Below are 16,141 nucleotides of genomic sequence, written 5' to 3'. Positions count from 1 at the left end.
CAGCTTACGGAGAAGGGTAAACCCTTTAAATGGTCAGGTGAGTGTGAGAAAAGCTTTCAGGAACTGAAGCTACGGTTATGTGAAGCTCCTGTGTTGGCCTATCCGACTCCAGGCAAACAATTCATCATTGACGCAGATGCAAGTAATGTTGGAGTTGGTGCTGTTTTATCGCAAGTTCATGACGGAGAAGAAAAGGTCGTTGCCTATTTCAGCAAGGTACTCTCGAAACAAGAAAGAAACTATTGCGTGACCAGAAGGGAACTTCTAGCTCTGGTATTGGCAACAAAGCACTTCCATAAGTACATCTATGGACAGAAGTTCCTTCTTCGCACAGATCATGGTGCACTAAATTGGCTTTTGAACTTCAAAAATCCAGAGGGTCAAGTAGCAAGATGGATCGAGATACTCCAGACGTATCAATGTCAGATTCAACATCGAAGAGGAAAGCTACATTCAAATGCAGACGCATTATCTCGGCGCCCGTGCAAGCAAGACTGCAAGCATTGCACACGGCTAGAGGAAAAGGAAGTTGTCGCTGTAAGAAGAACGAGAGCTGATCCCATTTGCGGCTGGAGTAATGAAGAACTCAGGATGGCCCAACAGGAAGATTCGGACATCGAACCCATCCTTGCATGGAAGGAACATGAAGAGAAACCAGAATGGGCCGACATCTCCGACCGAAGCCCCAATCTCAAAGCATATTGGGCACAATGGGACTCACTTCATGTTCAAGAAGGGTTACTCAGGCGTAAGTGGGAATCCGCAGATGGTAAATCTTATGTAATGCAACTAATCGTACCTCAGTCAAAGGTTAATGATGTTCTCCGAGAGATGCACGAGGGAACTTCTGGAGGCCATTTAGGCATCAACAAGACGCTGGAAAAGGTACGCCAGCAATTCTACTGGTTACGTATGAGAGAAGACGTTGAAAAGTGGTGCCGAAAATGTGATACTTGTGCCGCTAGCAAAGGACCAGCTAGAAAAATGCAAAGCAAGATGCATCAGTACAATGTGGGCACACCTTTTGAGAGGATTGCAATAGACGTGGCAGGTCCTTTTCCCGAAACCAACAAAGGAAACCGGTATATCCTCGTAGTGATGGATTACTTCAGCAAGTGGCCTGAGGCATTTGCCATCCCAAACCAGGAAACCAAAACAGTTGTGGATAAGATTGTCTTTCATTGGGTGAGCAGGTTCGGAGTACCCATGGAACTTCATTCCGACCAAGGAAGGAACTTCGAATCTAAGATTTTTCAAGAGGTTTGCTCACTCCTTGGCATCAAGAAGACGCGAACAACACCGCTTCATCCACAATCTGATGGGATGGTTGAGCGATTTAACAGGACACTTAAAGAACACCTGTCAAAAGTAGTCAACGATAATCAACGAGACTGGGATCGACATATTCCATTATTCTTGATGGCTTATAGAAGTGCAACACATAGTTCCACTGGACATACACCATCGGAAGTCCTTTTTGGTTCTACAATACGGCTGCCAAGTGAGATAAAATTCGGATGTGTTCCAAATGAACCACAGGAAATAGATGAGTATGTTGATAACCTGAAAGAAACACTGGCTGACATTCACCAACGGACAAGGACAAATATAAAAGCGTCTAGTGACAGGATGAAAACAAGATATGACGCGCGAGCGACAGCAACAGGGTTTCAAGAATTAGAACTTGTGTGGTTTTACAATCCCCACCGACAAAAGGGACTATCACCGAAGCTACAACAAAACTGGGAAGGCCCTTACACAGTAATAACCAGAATCAACGACGTGGTTTACCGTATACAGAGAGGGGTAAGAGGCAAATTAAAGGTAGTTCATTGTGACCGTTTACATCGTTATAATGGTGAAAGAAGCAATGGAGTTGTTCGGGACGAACAATCCTAAGAGGGGGGCAATGTAACGATGAATTACCGAACTACTTTTAAGATAAAAGTCTGAACACACTACCTGCTACAGTAAAGGTAGAAATGTGAACGGACCTTTAGTAATTAAGAAACTACCCTCTGAACGCATCCAAAGAAATTCCCTCGACTGCTGAATATCCCAAAATATCCCACTGGACTGGAAGTATGAAGCGCCCCCTCTTGGAAAGGAAGCTTCGAGAAGCAAAGACGAGAACCTTCGAAGACATTCTCGAATTCCGAATTTCAGGTATAAAAGGGCAGCGTGGACACCGACCGGAGACAGTTTAATTTTGAAAGTGAAAGAGTGCAGTACAAAGTGAAATAAAGTGTTGGAAATTGTTTAGTAGTAAATAAAGTGATTTAAACGTGTGTTTGTTTGAACGAATAATAAAAGTAAATTAAGTTGAAATAAAGTGTGTTCTTATTTGAACGGAAATATAAGTGGAAGTTTAAATAAATCGAAATAAGTTTTATTGTGAACCCGGAATAAAACATTACAATATATTAAAAGCAATTGTAATTTCAGTTTAAAATTTTTCTCGAAAAACACGAGTACGGTAAAATAGCCTTGGTTTTTTTTATGAAAATTGACTTTGTTTTGTTTTTAAATGTATATCGTCAACGATTTTATTAAAATTGTATGGTTTAAAATATTATGTCTTAAAAATAGGTTAGCAAAACAAATAAAACAAAATATGTATTTTCAGGGCCACTGTGTTGTATGTGTAACATTTTTTTTAATTACCGGTTAATGCAAATGGGGAGTGTTTAAAACACAGTTGGGAGTTTTGAGATTAATACATATATTTAATATTTTGTATATTTAAGGCCTTAAAGTGCTTAGTGAAGACAAAAGTTAGTAGATTGCTGATTTATCTTTTAGGTTTCCAACGAACATACCTCAAAAAAATTCTTCAACTTGTAACTGGATTCAAATAGGTATTAGTTGAAATGTCAAAAACTAAGTATTTCATCGATGTGGGGCATTAATATTTGTAATTAAGTGCAAAATTCAATTAACTACCGACAATTTCGTACCATGCATTTTTAATTATTAAACTTCTATTAAACTTCTACAAATCCATGTAAAATCATCAAGTAAATCGTCTCTCTTTATACATTTTCAAATCGTCATTAAATTAATCACACACAATTTTGCTGTCTGCGAATGAACTCAAACTTATATGTAAGATCAAAAGAACAATAAGCTTTTAGTTTCTCTTCTCCATATACTCGTATAGTATTAGTTGTTTAGTGCTTGTGGCTCTGGATAGTAGAAACAATTGGTTAAAGCTTTTTTTTTCGTTGAATAAATTTAGATTTCCCGCGTTAAAAATATTATTTTATGATAGATACCTACTTGAAGTAGAACAACTGAAAATGTAAGTTTGTGTTTATAATTCAATTTGTGGTTATATTTTATTTTGTCATGATGATAACTTATAGTAAATATTTTGATAAGAACTTGTCTACTATAATTATTGTTCATATAAATTAGTTTTACACACAAACAAAAAAGTAAAGATTAAAATGCAATAATGTGATAATAAAACATATCTTTGGATAAAATATTTTCAATCAATTTTGTATTAATTTTTTTGTTTACCTATTAGCATTTTGTTTTTGTTAAACATTTATTATATTGTTAATGTGTTTAAATAAAAATGGGGTTAATATTTAATTATATTTCTTAATAAATGTTTGAGAAGTAAACAATAAACAATCATTGAAAATGATTGTCACAAGCAGATCAGGGATGAAAAATTCTCTTGTGTTTACTGTGTCATCGAAAACCAACAGGCCCATTAGCTCAGTTGGTTAGAGCGTCGTGCTAATAACGCGAAGGTCGTGGGTTCGATCCCCCCATGGGCCAGGGTTTTTTTTTTTAAATGTTTTAGAAATACATAATTATATTTTGTTAGCCAATTTCTTCAGATAAGATGTAACGGGTGTGACGTTAGAAAATCTATTCAGCCTGCTTCGGAAGCCGTATTGTAGATTTTTTAATGAAAAGTCGGTAATATCGTGTTTAATATGAATGAAGATTTTATTGAGTTTCCAGTAAGCAATATGTATTTGAAGGAAATTTATAACAACCTAAAAATGTAACGGGTGTGACATATTTTCGTAACAGGTGTGACATGAAAAAACATAATTATTATAGGTATAATATGTAAACATTTATGAACAAATCTATAACTTCAAATTTCAAATATTTAAGACACTATTTACACAATACCTAAATAATTTATTAGGGTCAAAATCTGAGTATACATCAAAATAACACTGTGTTACAAAATAAAAATCATGTTAATTACTTTGGAAGTGACCTATCCGAGGTTGTTGGTATTACTGAGTACACCAATTATTTCGGCACTTGAAATTTTTCATTGACCCTCAAAATTTCAAGTTATTGTCAAAAAACTGTTTTTCAATGTTTTCACATTTCAACGATTTTTTACTCAGGCATTTTTCAGTCAGTTTCTCAAAGTGCAACATTTTTTCCTCCGTTTTTTAGAATTCTGAGACCGTTTAAAGCTACATTTTGTGTTTTGAATAGTTTTATTGTGTATTAATATTGAATGAAATAAGCTTTTATTCATCAATATCAATTAGAAATTGTGGAAGTTATAATTTTTTTACTCGTGAAAGAAATTTCAATTTATTTGGGCAATCGAAGAAATAAAAACTAATTTCTCTGTTCATACTAATGGAAGAACATTTGTTATGGTCTTAATTTTTAGAAGAAATGTTATTTTTTGTATTTCGTTACTACGTTTGAAAAATGTTGATATCTTTTTTGGTTGCTGAGGTACAAATTTTTAAATACTGTTAATTTTTTCTTGCCCATGCTAAAGTGCCAATATTTTTGACCGGACCTGCATATCTTTATGTTTTTTGACGTGCTGAATAGGGTGTGTCACTTTTGTATGGCCGAAAAAAAAGTACTCTAATTTTGCAATGTAATAGTGGTCAAAAGTTTTATTAGGGTCTAAGGTTTCATAATATGTAAAAAAAAATTATAATATCGTTCGTCCTTGGCTCGCTCAAATCGGTTGAAGTTGTTTTGTTAAGAAAAAAAAAAAAAAAAAAAACGATTTTGTATGAAAAAATGATTTTTTTTCCTTCGCTTATTTTTCGCAGCTTCTTTACTAAGTGTTTAATTCCAACAAATATAAGCTTCTTAAAAGTTTTTTCTCGGAATAATCTTTCACGTGAAAGTCTAAAAATATTTAGAAGGGATATGTTTTTGTATCCAAACATATTTCATTTCTTCCTATATTTTGAGCGAGCCAAAGATATTTATTAAAATGAAAATTGTAAACGCAAGATTTAATTTTGATAAGCAATTCAACTTTAAAAGCTATTACATTTGAAAATTCCATACTTTAGCACTTTGACACAACCTAGTGCTGAATCCGAATCTTAAGTCAGTTTTGCCCAAATATATGTAATTTCTCTAATAATTTCATACGATTTTTTTTTTGCCTTCTTTTTGTAAATTATTCTAAAATCTCTTACTTTTGATAAAATAAGAAAAAATACATAATTATTTTTTGAATAATAAGGTATCTGTACAAAATTTCTCTCTATAGGTTCACCGTTATTTTTTTTTCGGCAGCTGCTGCTAGTTTTTCTTGTAATACATGTAAACTCCAACTGCAGATGTCTTATTTTAAAATATGTATCAAGTCACTGTTTTTCTATATCATCATCTACAAGGGGTACCTTCCAGAAATATTTCTTAATTAACTTCAAGAACTTTCTTCACACCTAGTTGAGAATCGTACTTTATTAAATATGTAGGTGCAATATAAAAACCAAAACAAACAAATCCTTCGTGATTTGTCTGGACACACAATTTGTTTTATTCACCTCTGACATCAATTGTTTTTTTTTTTTCATTTTTGATTAATTCAACATTTAAGGTAAAAAGGTATAGCAGACTGTTGCTTCCAGGCAATTTCTGACCTGGATTAATTAAAATCAAATAAATTTTTTGCGAAAAAGAAATAATTAAATTTTGACGTACACCTTGCATAATAAATGATCTGCCAACTTGAGAAAATGAAAATCGTCAAAGAAAAAAAAAATATGTATATATAATTTATTCATAGATCCAGATTATAAAATATTCGTATTGGCCCATGGGGGGATCGAACCCACGACCTTCGCGTTATTAGCACGACGCTCTAACCAACTGAGCTAATGGGCCAGTTGGGGGTTGATGGCAATGTTCAAATTTCGGTTTGATTAGTAAGTTATGATAAGCTTTTGAAAGTTTAATTGATACATAATTTTGTTTAATTGGAATATTAAAAATAAATCAAAGAGTTCTGAGCAAATGTTCAATTTATTTAACTGTTCTATCTCACTTACCTAAAATTACTTAACTGTTGCATTTGAAAAGAAATTTCAATTAGGTAAAAAAAAAGCTAATTTAAATCTTTATTAAATTCTTCTTAGAATTTAGACAGTCTGAAACCCAATAAGGATTCTCCCCTTTCATATCCGAATTTCTCCATAATGGTTTGTATTATTTAAATGCACTCAAGCCTATATTTCAAATTATGTAATTATTATTTAACATCAAACAAAATTTCCAGTTTAAAGCACTGCTGCTTAGGATAGATCTTTTAGAATTTTGAAACAACCTTGAAGAATATTTCTTGTCTCAATTCTGTTAAAAAATGGGTCTTTTTAGATTATAAATCATTAATCAAAATTTTAACAAAAGAAAAATGTTGTCACGATTATGCAATTAAAATCAAAGAAAAACATATTATCCCAATTAATTTTTCTTACTCCTTGTCAACATTAATGAGTTACTGACTGCGGTGTCCTTTATATTTCACAGCTAGGGTAGATACCTATATACCTATTTTTTTTTTTTTTTTTTTTTTTTTACACAAATCTCGAGATAATGCGAAGCAGCTGTTTTTAATTCGTCGTCTCTAATTGCATTTAATTTATCATTTTTAAAAATAAATATAATTTTATTTATTATGTTAAAAAATTGGGAATGTACCCTTTCAGCTTCAATTTTCAACTATTTATTATTACATCTACATACATACATTATATAAAATAACAATTCGTTAATTTATTTTAATTTTTTAAATTAAGATATTTTTGTTGAGTTTTGCTGAGAAACTCCAGCGAAACGTCGCGTCGGGACAAAAATTTATGTTTTAATTTGTATTTACATAAACAAAACAAATTGACCAAAAAAGCCCAATTAAACTACCTACTTAAATTATAAAATTATAAAGAATTGGTCACAAACACAAACTTAATATTAATTTCAACTATTTTCTTTTTAACTTAGGGGGGGAAACCCCTCTGGACGACAGCTTTTTCAATAATTTTTTGGGAAAACTGAAAGCATTTATTGAAATTTGGAAAAGTATGTGATATTCTGATATTATTGACATTATGAAGTACCTATTGATAAAATTTTTTTGAACTACAAAAAAAAAAAAACAAAATGGCGGCTCTACAGCTCTTTAAAGTTGACGCCTCGAGTTTGCGCCGTGCAATGCTCAGGTCCAGAAAATTATTTATAATCAAAAAAGAATTTTTTTTCCAATAAAATATATTTGTACGCATTGCATGAACCTAAATTTAGTAAAAACAAGTGTAAAACAAAAATTAGATACCAAAAAAACAATATTTTTTTATAAACAAATTGTTAAAAAAATATTTATTGTAAAAATTTTATTGAACTTTTAGGTTCATGCAATGGCCAATAAATTAAAGAGTAATTTGCAATTTATTTCAAGTCGATAGCTTCATTAGTTTTTGAGTTACGTTGCACGGCGCGGAAAATAACGCGTTTCGAGGAAAAAGCGTTTAAAATTTTCGTTTTCGTACTGTGGTAGGTTCGGGGGGCATTGGTTTCGGGACTATCTAGGCCTAGGGGCTTTTGAGGCTTCATTTAAGGCTAAGACCACTGAAAATAGTTTCTTCGGATGATAAATGAATTTATAAGCCAAACAAAAATTAATGCAAAAATAAAAATTTCCAGAGTGATTTCCCCCCTTAACAGCCTAGAACGCAAATGGAGAAAATTTTTTATGAAGAGATTTTTTTTTTTCAAAAATTAAGCGCAGCGCATTGAATCCAAATTACAAAAAAACTGTAATAAAATTTGTGCGCCATTTTGTAAATATTTGTCAACACTTAACCAATTTAAAAAAAATCAATCTCCCGTTTTCGAATATTTAATTTTTAAAATAAGATTTCTGTTTTTTCTTTTTTTTAAATCCATTTGGATTCATATATAAAATAATATGAATGCTTTTTGTATGAAAAAATCGTTGAAATTTAACAAGTCGTTTGGGAGTGAGTCTAAAAACTAACAATTGAATTTTTTTAAATAAATCGTTGGCACCGTTTTTTAGAAAATCAAATTTTTCCGACATTGTACAGTGTGTAATTTTACATGTCTAGTGGAACTTTATTAAAATTCGAAGTCTTGCGAATATAAATATTTTGATGCAGAATGAAAGGTTAAATTCCATACAAAATACAATGAAATGTTAACAAAGAAACAAAATTTAAAATTGCATACGGTGTTCTGCAGTGTCATGAACATAAGATTAAAATAACGAAAAATATATTTAAAGACAGTTGATTTTTTCGAGTGAAACTAATCGTTGCGTATTTTATTATTTATCAAAGCTAGCTGGACAAACATTTTTTTTCAGTATTATTTTTGGTATTCTATTATAATGTTACCACAAGAAAAAATGTGTTGTTGAGTCTTAAAATGGAAGAAAATTTAATTTTGTTTCAAGACTTTAGGCCCTTTATTTCAATTATTTGCTTTGACTTCGTCAAGCGTTTTAAAAATGTATCCACATGTGTCCGTCGTGAAATGGTGCGTAGGACCTCGCTTAATATTCTATTTATCAGAATCCGTTAAGGGTTTTTGTGAATAGCTGCGGCAACCATACAATATTTTTTTTGTTTTGTTCAGGTTCATAGGCCAAAAACGTATTTTCGATGTTTTCAAAAATCGTAAATCGCAAATTACTTTTTTTTAGATTCTTCATAAAATATAAATATAATTTTTCGATATCTCGCTTCGTTTTCGAAATATAGATAGTTTTGAGAAACAACTCCCAAAATCCATTGCTCGATGTCGGCTCTTTCCCATCTATTTTTGTACATATGTATGTACTCGGATGCCACATATCGGACTTATAATTAGATATATTTATCTGAAAATCAATAAAGCACTTGTAGAAAAACATATTTAACATAATTCATAGCAAAAATTAAGTTAACTTGGAACCACGAATTTAGTTCCGCTAGATTGGCAATATTGCACACTGTGCTTTGGTAACAGGTACCGTAATTTTCGAAAGTTAACACCTGCTCAATTATTTCTAGTTAAAAAATTAAATAAATTAAAGTCTACTTATAATCACATAAATATTGACCTATAAACAAAAATATCATTAAAACACTGTGTCTCCTTCTTTACAGCTCCATACTCCCATTTTAAATCCCTGGAAATACTTTGAAACACACAGAAAAATGGCTGCATCACTTCTTATAGCTTGTGGCCTCAACGAAAGCAAACTCCCACCCTACATACACATTAGCGAAGAATCCAACATGGATGGAGGATTCCTCATCACCTCCATACTCGGTCAACGTCTGCGAACACCCCAAGTGACCACAGTCCTCGTCGGTCTGCAACATGGCTACCAGCATTATCTAAATGCCGGCATGCGACTTGGCTACAACTTGGCTCTATTCATGAATAAAAAGTTCTTTATTATCGACGCCCTCAAATCCATCCAAGTTAAACAATGGAAATCCATGTGGCTAACCGAAGGCGATTCAATGTCCAACACACTACTCGAGTTTATACGCGAGAAAATATCATCCCCAAACGATGATGCTGGCACCACTTCCGTCACATACATCATTGACAATCTATCGATTCTTCTAAATTTCGGTTTCACCCCTGAGGGTCTGTTGCGACTGTGTCAAGATTTACAGGCCATGGCATTGGAGCATCCTGGTCTAACGATTGTCACCAAATTGAGTACCAGCGATGTGCATCCAGTGTTGGACAATAATATTGCCAAACTTGCAGATGTCCATTTGCGAATAAAACAACTCAAGAGTGGAGCATTCCGTGAAGTCGATGGAAAGTTGTGTGTGGTCCGAGAGACCACAGAAGGGTGCTATGAATTGATGGAACAGCAAAAGGAAATTTTGTACAAAGTCAATGAGAGAAATGTTAAGATATTTAGTCCTGGCGAAGTTGGTGTGAAAGTTTGATCAAACAAATGATGATGATAATAAAAATTTATATTTTTGCCATAAGATGTGAGATTTATTTTTTTTTTAATCCTCCTAAAAGCATTCTCATAAAATAAATGTAGGAAAATGGAGGAGATACCAAATAAAAACCACACACTCCCACTATGGTTTAGATTAAAATCATAAATTTGTCGAAATTTGGTTTGGTTATGCTATAGCTTTTTTTTTGTTAATCGAGGCTGAAGGATATTTATAACTGCCGATATGGGAATTACCATTAAGGTTTTTCATTCGATAAACTTTGTGCAGGTTTATCAGGATTTATTTGATTCAAAGTGTGCAGTTGATTGGAGTTTAAGGAACATTTTACCACCAAATTCGCTTGCACTCTATCGTAGTTTTTGTTTGATATTTCAGTGGGATATAGAATCAATATATTTAATTAAAAAAAAAGAGGTAAACGTAGGTAGTTAGAGTTAGGTTTTTAATACTGTGCGATGCAGGTGTGTATGTTAAATCCTGTCGGAAAATTCACGGAATCCAATTTTCGGAATGGGTATTAAGTTCTCACAAATAATTAACTTTAATGGAAAATCACGTGGGAGTGGGGGGTGGGGGCGTGACATTAATTATCCTTAGATGTTTTAGTTATGGATATCTCGAAAAGTTTTTGAAGGTAGAAGACAATTTGAAGAGGAGGACACCTTAATTGAAGTTATCCATGACGAGATTTCGCTTGACTAGTTAAAAATCATTTTATGATTCAATTCCAAACGAGGTCATATGAAAACTCATTATTAATGGAGAAAAATTTAATAAATAAATGTACGAAAACCAAATATGTCATGATTGCGGCCTCAGCAACATGCATGTAAGAATGAGGTGGATACAAAAAAAAAGTTCATGGATACAAAAAAAATCTACAAAGGGGACACCCGGGTTTGAACCGGGGACCTCTCGATCTGTAGTCGAATGCTCTACCACTGAGCTATATCCCCATATTTATTTCGGTGGAATATACTTCATTTAATGTACTTGTACTTTGCACTAGGAATTCTTCATGATATGTAATTTTTAATTTATTTAAAAAAAAAGTTCTTGGGAAGTTACGTCATGTTATAATAATTAACGAATTGCACAAGTGGTACTGGTATTTAAAAATGAAAGTGAAACTTATTTTTACAAGTAAGTTTTTTTTTACCATAATCGAGGGAAGATAACAAAATAAATGAAGATTAGGCACAGTGTTGTTTGGAAAGTTTTATTCAATTTCTTGTTTAATATAAACAAAATCAATAAAATAGTTTATAAATAGTTTAGGCAGGATCACAAGCTGATGAAGTTGTGATTTTAAAGATATGAATAGTATTATAGTAATACTACGAAAAAGGAAGATTTTTTGGACTTTTTAAAAATCGTTTCAGAGAAAAATTGAAGAGAAATAATGTTTTGTGCGTAGATAGGTAGGGGGAACATCGGAGACTTGATTATATGGGAGACATGAGCCACTCTAAATAATTCACGAAAATTCCACTCAAATCATTCATGAGTATAATAATACTCAAGCGTTCCATATCCAGATGTTCTTCTTGCCCACAGAATACGAAAAGAAAAGGTGTTTTTTGACGCAAAAAGTTAATTTTTGTTTGTTTTTGTTTCCAAGATAAAAAGTTTATTGAACGTGGGAAGTAAAAATAGTTAACATTTACCTACTCACACGACTTTTATTCGACATTTTTAATATGAAAAGAAAAGACTTGGGAGACTTGATAATTATGACTATTTCATACTATGTATAGATTAATAATTAATTTAATTCATTACACTGGTCAACAAGGTTTTTGTTACAGACACCAATATATACTATAGGTTTTTTGGGTGCTGAGCTCGAAACCGAAGTCAGAACAATTCTATCACATCACGTTTTTTGAGATAATCCCATTAGAAAATCGAAAATGCCGCAAAAACGTGACGTGATAGAATTGTTCTGACTTCGGATTCGAGCTCAACACACAAAAAAACCAAAAGGTAAACTTTGGTTGTTGACCAGTGTTATTTTTTTAAATTCAATAGGTTATAGGTACCTACTAACTACCAAAAAAAATAGTTGAATTAATGGCAGACGGCAGTATTGCCATGTCCTTATTCTTAAATATACAAATTGTAAAATTTTATGATGAAAAAATAAACAATATTAGGGGTATTCACGTAAACGCGGAAAACCCGTAGAAAAAGTAGAAACTGTCAAATTTTCTATCGGTAGAAATGAGCTGTCAAAATTTGTATTTGAAAAATATTCCGCAAAATCATAGAATCTTATCTCACAAATTTGAAACGGAAACCGTAGAAAAAAAATAAGATAAACTTTGGGTGTGTTCAATCACCTGTCGGATAGGCTATCTGGGATCCCCTTAGAAGAGGATATAATATATGGAGTGCTTGTTCCTATACCTAATACATTGTAACGCAATATGCATCGATAGGGGTCGCTGCCTTCGTTTTTAAGTGCGAGTCCGGTTCCGCAGCTGTAAATAAACACGCTTGTTGGTGACAGCCATCAAATGAAAATAAAATGGAGGCATGCACTCATCGAAAAACTTAAAGAAACTAGAGCCCTCTATAAAAGCTTCACGGAACTAACAGCACAAGCAGGGCTGGTTTTAGGGGGAGGGCAGCCTGGGCCGCCACCCAGGGGCCCAAGAATTGAGGGGTGCCGCAGGCGCCCCGAAGTTGTACAAAAGTTATATAAATAACAAAATCATTCCAATCGATGTTTTATTTATTTTTACTTTCACAAAGGCGCCCCTTTTTTTTCTATTTTACTTTTTCAACGGCGTGCTGTGGGCTAGAACGCTATTTTAGCAGGAATTAATTAAAAAGTCAACTTCTTCAAATATTGCTCATTTTAGTCTTATTCGATAGATAAATGGACTAGCTATAATTGTTCATTCAAAATTGAGGTCAAAGCATTTATTGGATACATAAAAACACAATCGAAAAGCAAGTTTTCGAAAAAAAAAACAAAAAAGTCCACTTTTTCCTCTATCCAGATATTCATTTACTGAGTTTTTTTTAACGGATCGACTGTGAAAATTTTGCTAGTTTATCAATTATCCTAATATAGTATTTGCTATTAAATTGTAATTATATTGAACTTTTGTTTATAAATTTTAAGGTAAAGTATGTTACTAGCACCGATTTTATATAAAACGAATGTTCCTAAGCTTTAAAAAAAGGCACGCGTAGGCACACTCTAGAAATAATTTTAAAAAGTAGCTAGCCTATACGGCATTATGTTTTTTATAAAACTATGTCCTACAAGAGCAAACTTTTTTCGCTGTAACTCTGAAAGTTTAGTGAGAAAAATGTTCAAAAAAACCACTTACGATGAAAAAAAACGTGTTGAATGTTTTTAAATAACGGTTTCTTTATTTGAATTAACATTTTACCTTCCCTATTTAGTAAAAACAACTTGTAAGCGTTCAATGACACCATTTTCGAGTTTGATGCGTTCAAACTTCAAAAAACTCATTTTTTTGTTTTTTATACCAATAATATCTGTTGTAAATTGGAAAACCTTATTTAACATAATATTTCGTTTATTTTTGTTGTTGGTCTTATCTTTAGTGTCTGTTGTACCATAAAATTATCATTATTATATCATTCGACATCATCTTAATGGCTTTAACTGCAACTTTAGATTATTTCGAGAATTTCTATAATTAATTCCAGCTAAAAAAGCGTTCGAGCCCACAGTGCGGCGCTCGTATTTTTCGTCCTAAACTTTTTAAAGAATGAAGGCGCCCCCAATTTCGGCTTAATTTGTTTGGCTTCCAGAAGGACAATGGTGTCCAAAATCTTCGTTCATCTTTGAAGAACAAGGCGCCCCAATTTCTTTTGGAAGACTAAAGCAATCTTAATATTCTTCCAACCAATTTAATTTTTGCAAAGGCGCCCCTATATATAAATCACTACATCATAGCTGGTAATATAGAGAGGGAGTGTGTTTCTTTATTTTTCCGGATATGGAAACGAATAGACCGACGAGTTTATGGAGAATATCCAGACTGTAATAATGAATAAAGAAACAGAAGGAAGACGGGCAGAATCCCGAAATCCAAAATCCAGAAAGCCCAAAATCCAGAAAACCCTAAATCCCGAAAACTAAAAAACCAGAAAACCAGGAAACCCAAAATTCCGAAAACCTAAAATCCCGAAAACTCAGAATCCCGAAAACCCAAAATCCCGAAAACCCAGGATCCCGAAAAAGCAAAACCCGAAACCCCAAAATCCCGAAAATAAAATAGATGAAATTGAAATCATGTAAAAAAGAGATATTAACGGAATCATACACTTATATTGTTTTGTTCGTGTTAACACCTTAATTACACACTAAGGATTGTTTTCGAAACCGAAATCCCGAAAAAATTTTCGAGATCCCATTCTGGATTTTGGGTTTTCGGGGTTCTGGGTTTTCGGGATTTTGGGTTTTCGTTTTAAAATGATTTTTTTTTTAGAGGCGCCACTTGCAATCTTGCCCAGGGGCGCCCGCTGGTAGTGCTTAAACCAGCACTGAGCACAAGCACTCCATATATTATTGTCCTCTAAGGGGATCCCCGTGTCTGGAATATCTTTTTGAATTCGATTTATGTCTTATTATTCAGATGACCACAGATAAAATATGTTAATATTGAAAAGAGAATATCATTTTATTTGAGCAAATTACATTTTTTTTATTGTTGCATAGTATTTGCAAAATTAGCTTGACTAATTTTTTTTAATTAAGCAAGTTCAATTTGAGGTTTAACAAACAGCTGTTTGTTTCCCTTGTTTACGCAATTATTTTCTGCTGGGGTGTTCATTTAAACCTTTTGCGGAATTTTCTATTTTTCTGCAAAGTAGAAAATTATCTCATTACGTGAATACCCTTATTATCTATCTATCTATCATTGAATTAATGGCATCCTCAGCAAAGAGAAGTACGTAGATATACTCCAAAACGTGATTCTGCCGTAGGCTGAGGAGAATTTAACTGTTATATGGACATTTCAACAGGATAATGTTCCAAATTACACGGCAAAGCTCACTCAAAAGTGGTTTAGGGATAATTTTATTAATGTCCTTGAATATGGACTTCTTGTAGTCCAGACCTAAACCTAAAGTGTGCTGAAAGTGGACAAAACATCAAAAAATTGGACGACCTCTACGTCAAGGTTACAGCAACTTGGTTATCAGTTTCAGTGGACAGATGTCAGGCCCTCATTTGCTTAATGCAAATCCTTATTTGTGTAAGTGGTCCTAATTTTCTATGGAGTTTTGATAAAATGAACTGAATTTTTTGTTGTACCTATATATGCATGTAATTTTGATTTAAAATAATGATAGACTAATAAGACTAAAAGAGATAAATAAAATAAAATTATACAAATCATTAAAAAATGTTTACTTTACTCATCCAAAGGTGAGAAATTAACAAAAAACCAAAACTATTTTGTTCTAAGAAATATATTTAAGTTCCAAATGGCACCCATCCTGGCTATGTATATAAAAAAATAAGACAACTTTGTTTTTCACTCCACCCTACTGTGTATCCATTTTCTATCTGACAGAAAATAATTGCTTTCTTGTTAGGTATTCGCAATTTTCTTCACTGGATTACTAGAAATGAATTCCCCACTTTAATTAAAAATATAATAGACTGTTTTGATGCCTTAGGCTTCAGACTAAATTATTGTCTGACTATTTAAAGAGTTTCCAAATGGTTAGATATTTAATGCACTCATTCCTTAAAGGTATTTGTTTAATTATTTTACTCAAACCACACAAAAGTTTTTCAATGTACAAAATTTCAAATATCAACCATTTTAATATCAAATTTACAACCTGTCCTTATCATATAGAATCAAGTGCACATCAAGGCTACCACAAAACAATAACTA

The 16,141-nt window shown here is 32.7% G+C and overlaps 1 protein-coding gene and 3 non-coding genes across 5 annotated transcripts in view; 2 read left to right on the top strand and 2 right to left on the bottom strand.

Annotated features, from left to right (window-relative positions):
• LOC129913563 (uncharacterized) overlaps nt 1-10,265 on the top strand; it is a 31,696-nt gene extending 21,431 nt beyond the window's left edge. The window contains exons 1-2 of one of the 2 annotated variants that reach the window (XM_055992303.1): nt 3,156-3,301; nt 9,414-10,265. In XM_055992303.1, the coding sequence (XP_055848278.1) occupies nt 9,465-10,220 (756 nt within the window). In that variant the 5' untranslated portion in view covers nt 3,156-3,301; nt 9,414-9,464 and the 3' untranslated portion in view covers nt 10,221-10,265. Of the gene's footprint in view, nt 1-3,155; nt 3,302-9,413 lie in introns of those variants that run through there. The other variant, XM_055992302.1, reaches the window with a different exon arrangement.
• Trnai-aau (transfer RNA isoleucine (anticodon AAU)) lies at nt 3,719-3,792 on the top strand. Its single transcript has one exon. It is a non-coding gene; the product is annotated as a tRNA-Ile (tRNA).
• On the bottom strand, nt 6,062-6,135 carry Trnai-aau (transfer RNA isoleucine (anticodon AAU)). The gene has a single exon. It is a non-coding gene; the product is annotated as a tRNA-Ile (tRNA).
• Nucleotides 10,266-11,128: 863 nt separating the features above from the next.
• On the bottom strand, nt 11,129-11,200 carry Trnac-aca (transfer RNA cysteine (anticodon ACA)). The gene has a single exon. It is a non-coding gene; the product is annotated as a tRNA-Cys (tRNA).
• Between the last annotated feature and the right edge of the window lie 4,941 nt (nt 11,201-16,141).

Source organism: Episyrphus balteatus, chromosome 3 (assembly GCF_945859705.1).
Source record: "Episyrphus balteatus chromosome 3, idEpiBalt1.1, whole genome shotgun sequence".
In the NCBI taxonomy this organism is placed as follows: Eukaryota; Metazoa; Arthropoda; class Insecta; order Diptera; family Syrphidae; genus Episyrphus; species Episyrphus balteatus.
Note: the sequence above shows the minus strand (reverse complement) of the source record. Positions and strands in the feature narration are given on the sequence as shown.